At 39.8% G+C, this 10,847-nt stretch overlaps 1 protein-coding gene across 3 annotated transcripts in view; it reads right to left on the bottom strand.

Moving 5' to 3' along the window:
- Window positions 1–3,300: 3,300 nt before the first annotated feature.
- The window catches only part of arid2 (AT-rich interactive domain 2), a 193,523-nt gene continuing 185,976 nt past the window's right edge, over window positions 3,301–10,847 (bottom strand). For 2 of the 3 annotated variants that reach the window (XM_064341950.1, XM_064341947.1), the window contains one exon: window positions 3,301–4,872. In XM_064341950.1, coding sequence (XP_064198020.1) covers window positions 4,761–4,872 — 112 coding nt within the window. In that variant the 3' untranslated portion in view covers window positions 3,301–4,760. Of the gene's footprint in view, window positions 4,873–4,973; window positions 9,631–10,847 lie in introns of those variants that run through there. The other variant, XM_064341949.1, reaches the window with a different exon arrangement.

Here is a 10,847-nt window from a genome sequence, read left to right as displayed (position 1 = left end):
TGGTGGGAATGTAATACTTTGGGGGTGTTTTTCAGCCAATGGGCCAGGCAACCTTGTCAATGTAAACGGCATCAAGAGAAAAGAGGACTACATTAAGATTTTGGAGGAAAACATCAGGCAGTCTGCAGAAAAACTTGGCTTTGGGCAGCACTGGACCTTCCAACAAGACAATGATCTGAAACATACAGCCAAAGTGGTCAAGAAATGGTTAACAGAAAACAATATCAGCGTTTTGGAGTGGCCCAGCCGGAGTCCAGGGACCTCATTTATAAGAACGGACTTACGATCAATTTTGATCTTAAGTATGACTTACGCAGAAAACCACGTACAAGTAATTATTTATAAAACCTTACTTTGATGTGGAAATGATCTTATCTCTACGCAAAGTCTAGACTTGACGCAAGTGATTTTCCTGCTGGTTATGTAGGGGTATTGCAGTTTGGGACGCATATGCGTCCAAGCCTGTGGTGAACTTTGCATTAGCTTTATGAACAATTTGATAGGAATTATCAATTAAAGGTGTGAGGAATTAATTGCCAGACACAAGGTTTTTTGAATTAAAAACAGGACGCATTGTTCTATAAATAGTGTGTCAAATTAGAAAAAAGTAACCATGGCTGTTCTTGCACTATTGGAAGACATTGAAAACTGCTTTTAGAAGGGAGAGAGTTTTCAGAGACCGGAATGACTTTTTTGCGCGTGATCTTCCAAAAAGTTTGCTTTTCTCTTTTGGTCCATGGTTATTCCTGACTAAAGCCTCATTTGTGCTAGCATTATATAAGCGGAAATCGCTGATTGTAAGTTAATTTGAGATTTATAGATCACAGGTGCATAAGGTTCAAATGGGCTTCTTAGAACCTGCATAAGCAACGTTTTTTATGCTCAGTATCTGTTATGAATCGAATGTAAGCACACCGTCGGAAATGATCTTAAGGCTAAGTTCAAGTATAAATCTTAGATCATTTTTATAAATGAGGCCCCAGACCTGAATCCCATCGAGAATCTGTGGAGGGAACTAAAGACCAGAGTGATGGCAAGGAAGCCTTCCAACTTCAAGGACCTGGAGATCTTTGCAAAAGAGGAGTGGTCCAAAATCCCAGTGGAGATGTGCAAAAAGCTTGTTGGCAATTATAAGAACCGTTTGACTGCTGTGATGGCAAATAAAGGCTTTGCCATTGATTACTGAGAAAGGGTATGAATAATTTTGGACATGGAATGTTTTGTCAAAATGTAAAAAAACATAAAAATAGGTAATAATTTTCATTAATATTTCTAACACAATGTCTTACCGTCTTTTGTCACCTTCTTATGTCATTTCCAGCCAGAAGAAACCTATTTGTCAAATAAAAATTCACTATAACTCAAAATTTGGCATGGGTATGAATAATTTTGGGTTTAACTGTACATCAGCTATGTGCAAAATATCACTTGCATTTTATGCCTTTGTAAATCTTTTGAGTTCATTCTGGTTTGATTGATACCTGTTATCCAATACTGTATAAGCTTTCTAACGGTGTATGGCATGTCTCATCGGAGGATTCTAACAATGACTGCAACCCAAGAACTACAGCATGAATGGTTGCTTCTGCACACCTTTGAGCAGTCAACCATAATGTTAAGCAGTAATATACAAGCACTCGTGAGGAGTAATTGTTATTTTCTATTTCAGAAATTTTGGCAACTCTCAGCATGGCTAATGCAAATTCTCAATATGCTGGATTTTGAGAGTGGGTCAGAAATGGTAAATGGACTGCATTTATATAGCGCTTTTATCCAAAGCGCTTTACAATTGATGCCTCTCATTCGCCAGAGCAGTTAGGGGTTAGGGGTTAGGTGTCTTGCTCAAGGACACTTCGACATGCCCAGGGCGGGGTTCGAACCGGTAACCCTCCGACTGCCAGACAATCGGTCTTACCTCCTGAGCTATATCGAAGAGGAAGCATGGAATTTCCTGGGATTTTCATGCACTATAGTCTCTTCAGTTTACAGCAAATTGCATAATAAACAAAAAACATCTTGTGAGCGGCAGTGCTGTGGGTAAAAACACTTAGCCACAAATACCACAAATGCTGAAATAAAAGCTGTGTACAACAGTGGTATGCAGAAGGGCATCTCTGAAAGCACAATGCATCAAACCTTGAAGCGGATGGGCTACAGCAGCAGAAGACCATGCCGGATTCCACTCCTGTCAGCGAAGAATCAGAAGATGAGGCTACAATGGGCACGGGATGACCAAAACCAGATGATTGAATATAGGGAAAACATCACCTGGTCTGACAAATCTCTATTTCTGCTGTGACATGGTGGGGTCAGACGTTGGCATAAACAGTATGACTCCATGGATCCATCCTGCTTTGTGTGAATGGTGCAATGTGGCGTTGGTGTAACAGCATGGGGAATGATTTCTTTGCACCAATTGAGCACCATTTGAATGCCACAACCCACTATCAGTCTTTAGAAACTGGAGAAATACCTTAGGACTGGAAGCAAGGTAATATAATACCACCATATAAAAAAGAGACCGATCCAGGAAAATACAGGTGTCAGTTTAACTTGCATCACATGTAAAATACTGGAATCTACCATTAGAGACAAGTTAGAAGTGTTTCTTGAAAACAACAACATCCAAAGGGATACGAATAACACAGTGACTTCAGATTACTTCAGGAGTCTGCACAGACCAGAGATCTCAATACTATAGCCCACCTTTCGGATTAAATGGAATGGGAGGTTCACAGCAGGAATGTGTGGCAAAAAAAATCTGCAGAAACAATCATGCCACCAAGTCAGCATGGACCATAATCCCTTAGAACTTTTTCCAGCACCTTTTTGAATTCATGCTGCGGAGAATTAACACTTCTGGAGGCATACCCAGGTCATCCCCAGTACTTGATAGGTGGTGATAAAGTGGCCACTGAGTAAGTGTGGTAGTACATGTCAACATCTGTAAATGAGGAGACAGTCCATGAATTGGTCTACAGCAGTCAAATACTACATATTTGCTTAACTGTACATAAATTCTCAGTCAACAGTACGGTATCAACGGTTATTCTAATTCTCACCTGTAAAATGTTACATGATGATGATTAAATATTATGATTAAGAACTATCTGTTTGATTGATAACAGCTTTAGTTGTGTGACAATGTACAAATTTCATGGACAATTTAGATAATTTCTTCAGACAAAAATATTTTTAGTCTTGAGGCTGCTGCGAAAATAAAATGGCAAACTGGGTTTTGCTGGGTTCATCTGAAATAACAACAAAACATCTAGTTCATAACAGAAAGTAAGACACAAAAATGTTCATTCTTTTTATTTAAAAACTATAAACAGTCACCAAAGTAAATAAAGCCAATCTATAACAGACGGTTGGGTCTATTCATATCGCACACTCTACTGACACAGCAGAAATGGTGATGGGACGTCCCGTTTGGATGCTACTACAACAGGCAGATAGAAAGGTTTACAGGAACACGCTCCAAAGACAGTCTGGGGATGAGAGCCGGAATGTGGCATGGCATTAAGAATGAAAAAAAAAAGAAAAAAAAAAAGAAATCGTACAATAAAACTCCACACTATATTAAGATAGAAAAAGTAGTGAAGAAAAATATCATACCTGCACATAAAGGAAATATAATAACAGGAGAAAACCTGTATAAAACTCCATGTATTAAACCAATTTACAAATACAAAAGAATCTGCGCAAGTGCTGAGCCTGCGCAATGACAAACGTTTACAGTGGATACATGTTGGGCCAAAAAAAGGAAAAAACCTTCAATAAGTTTTTTTTCTTCTACAAAAATGACATGATATATTATTCCATACTCTTTCAGCCAGCAAAATGAGTTCTACAAGGAATTATAATACAAAAAAAAAAAATCACAGTTCCACAAAAAACTGCTTTCTGTACAGCAGCTGTACCTTTGCAGACTATTTACACATTGTTGTAGAACATTCATCCACTGCTGTGTATATAATCACATTGAATAGAAGTGACGGGGACCATTAAAAAACAACCGGACCAACTGTAACGCTTTTATGATCTTTCTCCAGTGACAGTTGTGGCATGAGTGGATTTTATATATATTCACAAATATTTACAAGTTTTTTTTTTCTCATTTTGACATATTGGTATTTATTTCAATAATAAATAAGTGAAAATATATTGGCTCAAGTAAGAAAAACCAACCTACCAAGTTCTAAAGAAAAACACTCTAACCAGTTGCCAACCTGCCAATCTGAACCCTAAACCCTCCCTCCCCCAACCCATCTTGCCTTTGCACTACTCCGACCCACAGGTTTCAATCTAGTGAAACACATACTCAACCAAGTTTAGGCAAACAGTCCCAGGATTAGAAAAATGTGCTCGTACTTGGGCAGGGAGTACAAACGGCATTTGATTGTTACGGTATGGACTATTGAGCAGAGAGTAAAAACAGTGCTAGGGATGGAGCGACAAGGGGCTGGTGGCACATCCATCGGCAGGACGTTTGCAGATGAATGCTGGAAGATCCCGTGGCAGTTTGTGGAAAGAACGAAAGGAACTGTTTTCACTGATCCCAGTACAGTGAGACCATTTCACTGATTCCAGTACAGTGAGCGATGAGAGGCACAGACAGTGCCTTGAAGTCTCTCTCCATTGATATAGCCCTCTTCAGAGATGTGGCTGAAGTGTGGTTCCCCCTGGCTTCCCTTAGGGGAGTGCAGGCTTGCCCCCTCCCTCACCCCTGTGTCCGGAGCGGCGGTCCCATTTGGAGGTCAGGCCTGGAGTGAGCGGGTCAGTTCATAAAGGCATTTGGCGAGTGTGGTGGACACCTCCATGTTGCTGAGAGCTAGCACAGATAGGTGGTTTTCATGTCGCTTCATCAACCTACCAAGAGAGGGAGACACCCGTCAGCAACACCACAGAAGCACAAATTCACATGGGAAATCCTCATGCCAAATTCACTAAAATGGTCCCTCAATATCATAATGAATTTGCGAAATAAAAAATTAGGTCTTATTATGCTATAAAATAGTCTTTATTACTTCATACTATTTTCAGAAGGTCAGCCTACATGGTTTTCTTTTTTTTTTTTTTTTCTTTTTTAACAGAAGGCTGGTAAAAGAAATCCCCCAACATAAAGAAATGTTCAGAATAAACACCATATTCAAATACATGATTTTTAGATGTCTAAAGACATTCAACCAGCAATATAAAGGTCCAACTTGAGCACAATTAAGTTGATTCAGTTGATAATCTTCACCTGGAAGTCAAAAGATCCATTTCACCAAACAGTTGGCAGGCAGCCATTACATTACATTACAGGCATTTATCCAGAGCGACTTACACAACTTTTACATGCAATTACATTGGATCCATTTATACAGCGGGACATATACTGAAGCAATGCAGGGTAAGTACGTTTCTCAAGGGTACAACGGCAGTGTTCTACCTAAGAATCAAACCTGGGCCCCTTTACATTTAACCTTTGGGTTAAAAGCCCAGTTCCTTACCCATTATACTACAGTGCCGCTTCCAAAACTAAAACAGACATAGTACTCTCCGAAGTACTGTAGGTTTATGTAAACTTGAATGCAGTGTACACCTGGAGTAGGGTATCAACTGATTTGCAGCAAATCTCCTGCTAGGCATTGGTATGGACTGTCTCTAATGTGTATTTTTCCCCAATTACTGAAACATCTGTGAATGAAATAATTACAACACAAAGTTATGAACTGAACAATAGCAATGATTCAACCAACAGCTGCCTTTATACAGTGCCTTCGGAAAGTATTCAGACCCCTTCACTTTTTCCACATTTTGTACAGCCTTATTCTAAAATTGATTAAATTCATTTTTATCCTCATCAACCTACACAATACACCATAATGACACCAAATTTTTGCTAATTTATTAAAAATGAAAAACTGAAATATCACATTTACATTATATTCAGACCCTTTGCTATGACACTCAAAATTGGTGCATCCTGTTTCCATTGATCATACTTCAGATGTTTTTACAACTTGACTGATTGAATGAATGAATCATTGCACTTATACAGCACTTTTCTGAACGCTCAAAGTGCTTTACAGTGATGAGTGGGAACTCACTTCACCCACCACCAATGTGCAGCACCCACTTGGGTGATGCACGGCAGCCATTTTGTGCCAGAACGCTCACCTAATGTGGAGAGGGAGAGAACATTTTTTAGCCAATTAAATCAAGGGATGATTAGGTGGCAATTTGGAGAGAGCCAGATTGAGAATTTAGCCAGGACACCAGGGAACCCCCTACTCTTTGCGACAAGTGTCATGAGATCTTTAATGACCAAAGCTTGTCAGGACCTCAGTTTAACGTCTCATACGAAAGACACCATCTCCTACAGTACAGTGTCCCTGTCACTGCACTGGGGCATTGGGGGTTATTTGGCCCTGCAGGCCCACCAACACCACTTTCAGTAGCAACTCAGTATTCCCTGGTGGTCTCCCATCCAAGTACTAACCAAGCCCACACTTGCTTAGCTTCACCCATTTGGTAGGAGCAGGGTGCATGGTGGTATGGCTGCTGACAAATTGAAATCCACCTGTGGTAAATTCAATTGATTGGACATGATTTGGAAAGGCATACACCTGTCTATATAAGGTCCCACAGTTGACAGTGCATGTCAGAGCAAAAACCAAGCCATGAAGTCGAAGGAATTGTTCGTAGACTTCTGAGACAGGATTGTGTTGAAGTACAGATTTGGGGAAGGGTACAAAAAAATTTCTGCTGAGCAATTGGGGCAGAAGGGCTTTGATCAGGGAGGCCACCCTGACAGAGCTCCAGAGTTCCTCTGTGGAGATGGGAGAACCTTCCAGAAAGACAACCATCTCTGCAGCACTTCACCAATCAGGCCTTTATGGTAGAGTGGCCAGATAGAAGCTACTCCTCTATAAAAGGCACAGAACAGCCCACTTGGAGCTTGCCAAAAGGCAACTAAAGGACTCTCAGACCATTAGAAACAAGATTCTCTGGTCTGATGAAACCAAGATTGAACTCTTCGGCCACGCGTCATGCCAAGCGTCACATCTGGAGGAAACCAAGCACCGCTCATCACCTGGCTAATACCATCCCTATGGTGAAGCATGGTGGTGGCAGCACTACGCTGTGAGGATGTTTTTCAGTGGCAGGAATTGGGAGACTAGTCGGGATCGAGGGAAAGATGAACGGAGCAAAGTACAGAGATCCTTGATGAAAACCTGCGCCAGAGAGCTCAGGACCTCAGACTGGGGCAAAGGCTCACCTTCCAACAGGATAATGACCCTAAGTACACAGCCAAGACAACGCAGGAGTGGCTTTGGGACAAGTCTGTGAATGTCCTCGAGTGGCCCAGCCAGAGCCCGGACTTGAACCCGATCAAACATCTCTGAAGAGGCCTGAAAATTGCTGTGCAGCAACGCTCCCCATCCAACCTGACAGAGCTTGAGAGGATCTGCAGAGAAGAATGGGAGAAATACTCCAAATACAGGTGTGCCAAACTGGTGTGAGGCTACCAAAGGTGCCTCAACAAAGTACTCAATAAAGGGTGTGAATACTTATGTAAATGTGATATTTCAGTTTTTTATTTTTAATAAATTTGCAAAGATTTCTAAAAACCTGTTTGCTTTGTCATTATGGGATATCGTGTGATTTCTGAACTTGCCAATCCGTGAATAACAATAATTATAGTGTTTGGCTGTTAGTCAAAATTAAGGACAAATGCTTACAGAATGCCATCCACTGGCACAACGCATAACAGTGCAATGTATATGACATATCGCCCTGCTAAATAAAGGAGCATTTATTCTATCTAATATCAACACTCCATAGAAAATATATTTGTTCGAACAACAATAAATATAGACCTACAAGTGATCAAAGTTCACCAATTCTAAAGATCAAGTCCAATCAAAACAATAATGTCCAACTCCTCATTCAACCGAAATGGTGACATTGATAGTAACACCAAAATCCAAAAAGGCTTCCTTTTCAATAATGCTTCTTTTAAAGCAGCCAGCTCTCTCTATGTTGTCACTTTCTTAAGCCCATTATTTCTAAATGACACAATGAATTACTTGGTTAAAGGAGATCTGCTGCACATCAGGTGATACACAACCACAGCTGTACAATGCATTCAAGTTGCCCTGAACAAGTGCAAAACAGTACTTAAAAACTTGTAATACGATGTTGCATTTTACAAAATGAAGCTACACAGCAATCAACCTGAAGTGTCTTTACATCTTATTTTCTTATAGCTCACTTTTTATACGTTCGTATTATTTTGCATATGTGCCCAACAGCTGTCTTTTTAATGATCAGTGAAATGGACCAACTGATTTCCAGGTGAAGACCACCATATACACTGAATCAACTTCGGGGTGTCCACACATATGTAAGTTCAACCTCTACCTTACTGGTTGAATGTACTAAAAAGGTCTTTGGACTGAAATGCCAACTTAATAGAAACATCCCGAAAAAAATATGATAATTATTCAGAACATTTATTCATGACTGTAATGTAGTCAAACAATAAAAAACAGAACAATCCACAGAGCTTGCAGAGAAATGCAGAGTAAATTTTCCAACAAAAAAATGTTATTTATTTTTTACTAACATTGACTATGAATTTGTAATTTCAAATATTATATGGTCCAAATAGTGTTTTTGTTTATGTCTGCTTGTGATGTAAGGCACTGGGGTTATCGCCTCTAACAACATTCCTGAGCAAGTAGCATGCCTTTTTCTCACGAATAAAATGTGCAGCCTGTTGCCAGTTAGAATTACAGTGTAAAAACAGGTAAAGTCCACTTGGGTAAGTTAGTTTCAGTTGCAGTTACCAAAGTCATTACTTCAGTTCTGACCCAGAGAGATTAGTCAGAGCAGTGGACCCAAACCCATTGGGTCTTGGGTCCTACCTTTGGTATTCAGGTCCATGTAAACCCATGAAGATCTCTTATGGAGAGAGATTAGTCTCAATATTATTGACAAATTCATGTATCAGGATCCATAAATAAGAGATAAGTCACAAATGTGTTTCACTCTCAACTTGTGTCTTTCAAATTATTTAAATCAACGTGCACCAATTTGCAGAAATACACAGACATTTTTGAATACGTTTTCCCATTTGCACAAATACCCAATACTTTGTATATGAAAATCAGCATGTTTCTACATGTATATTTTGCAATATGACATTCCCAAATGTAAAGTAGGCATGTGAAGAGATGAATCTGCATTTGCAGATAAAGTCACAATACATTACAGGCATTTAGCAGACGCTTTTATCCAGAGCGACTTACACAACTTTTTACCTAGCATTTACATTGTATCCAGTTATACAGCTGGACATATACTGAAGCAATGCAGGTTTTGCAACCTTTAGGTTACAAGACCAACTCCTTGCCCACACAACACTACCTTCACTCAAGTGCATTCAATGTCGCAAGTTTGTGAGTTTCCTTTATAATTTTTATTTTAAGACTTTCCTATAACTGTCTGTGCACCCCAATCCACACACAAATTGCTGGCTGTCGTCTTTGGGGGTGGGGAGGTTGTGCTTTACCAGCCTTCCTGGTAACTGGGCCTCATTCAATGTGTGCAATGATGGAAGAACAAAAGCATCTCCTGCAGTGAGTAAAACAGAGAGGTCGATAGTCCCTTTTATAATGTGCATGATTTGGAATATGAAATGTAAAGTTAGTCAACATTGGCTAGGTAAGTTATATGATTTAGGATTTGAAATGCAACATTAGTTAGCTACCTTTAGCTAAGTTAGTAGTTGCCCGGTTCACATTACCCTGTTCTAGCAAATTTTGTGAAACCACAGGCCAAGCTAGCGATATGTAATATTGTGTAAATAACTCGGGCTGTGGTTTCACTGTCTTTGCTATACTGGGGTATCTTAAACGAAGCAACTAACCTATTATTAGCTAACTAATGATACATTTTATATCTCAAATCATGCATGTTCTACATAATTAAAGGGATTATCAAATCTCTTTGTGTTTACTCACAGTGGAAGAGATTCCACTTTCAGTCGGTACTGGTGTTGTCCAATCAGGGTTTTTAAAGCAGGATTCCCACTCTTTTCAAGGTATTATTTTCCAGAACATTTTGTGGGTCCTGTTTGCAGTTTGCTTTCAAGTTTGAGGCAAATTTTTGGGCTCTTTGCTCACAATTTATTTTTTAAACGAACAAATCACTTTTCTGCCCCATTATTACTACAACTATTGAAAATATATTAGTTATTTCTCTCCGATTCTTAAATATTGCGGATTCTCCATCCATTATTGAACCCAATCTCACCCAGATCCAAGAAGCCTTCAAGCCGACAGGTGCCTTCCAGCTAATTCCAGCGCTTCACATTGATGCAATCATACTTACTTCCCCATGCTCTCCCTCATCCGACCAGGCATTTAGAGCGAGTGCAATATGTTTAGTTCTGTCTCTTCCACCGTTAGTGGCAATTTAACTTATAATAAATGCATATCTAAGGCTAGACTTCCGTAAAAGATCTCCAAATAGAAAGCTTGCATCTAGACAAATTGGAAGTAGCGAGGAAATCTTAGGACTCCATTTCAGGTCATCTGGTTGCTACTTCTATTTCCCTTTCACATAATTAATCAGCTCCTGTGGCGTCCTTGCAATGGGACGAGTTTGTCATAATAAGGAGGCGTAGTGCTAAGAAGCCTACAGTACACTCAACCACCTCCTCTTGAACTTTCTAACACATTCGCCCCACTAAATGCCACGCTGGTCAAGGAATAGAAAGTGTTAATAACTGGCGACTCCATAGTCCAAGATGCGCAAGGTTTTAAACCAAAGACAACAGTCATTTGTAT

Source organism: Anguilla rostrata, chromosome 7, assembly GCF_018555375.3.
Source record: "Anguilla rostrata isolate EN2019 chromosome 7, ASM1855537v3, whole genome shotgun sequence".
NCBI lineage: Eukaryota > Metazoa > Chordata > Actinopteri > Anguilliformes > Anguillidae > Anguilla > Anguilla rostrata.
Note: the sequence above shows the minus strand (reverse complement) of the source record. Positions and strands in the feature narration are given on the sequence as shown.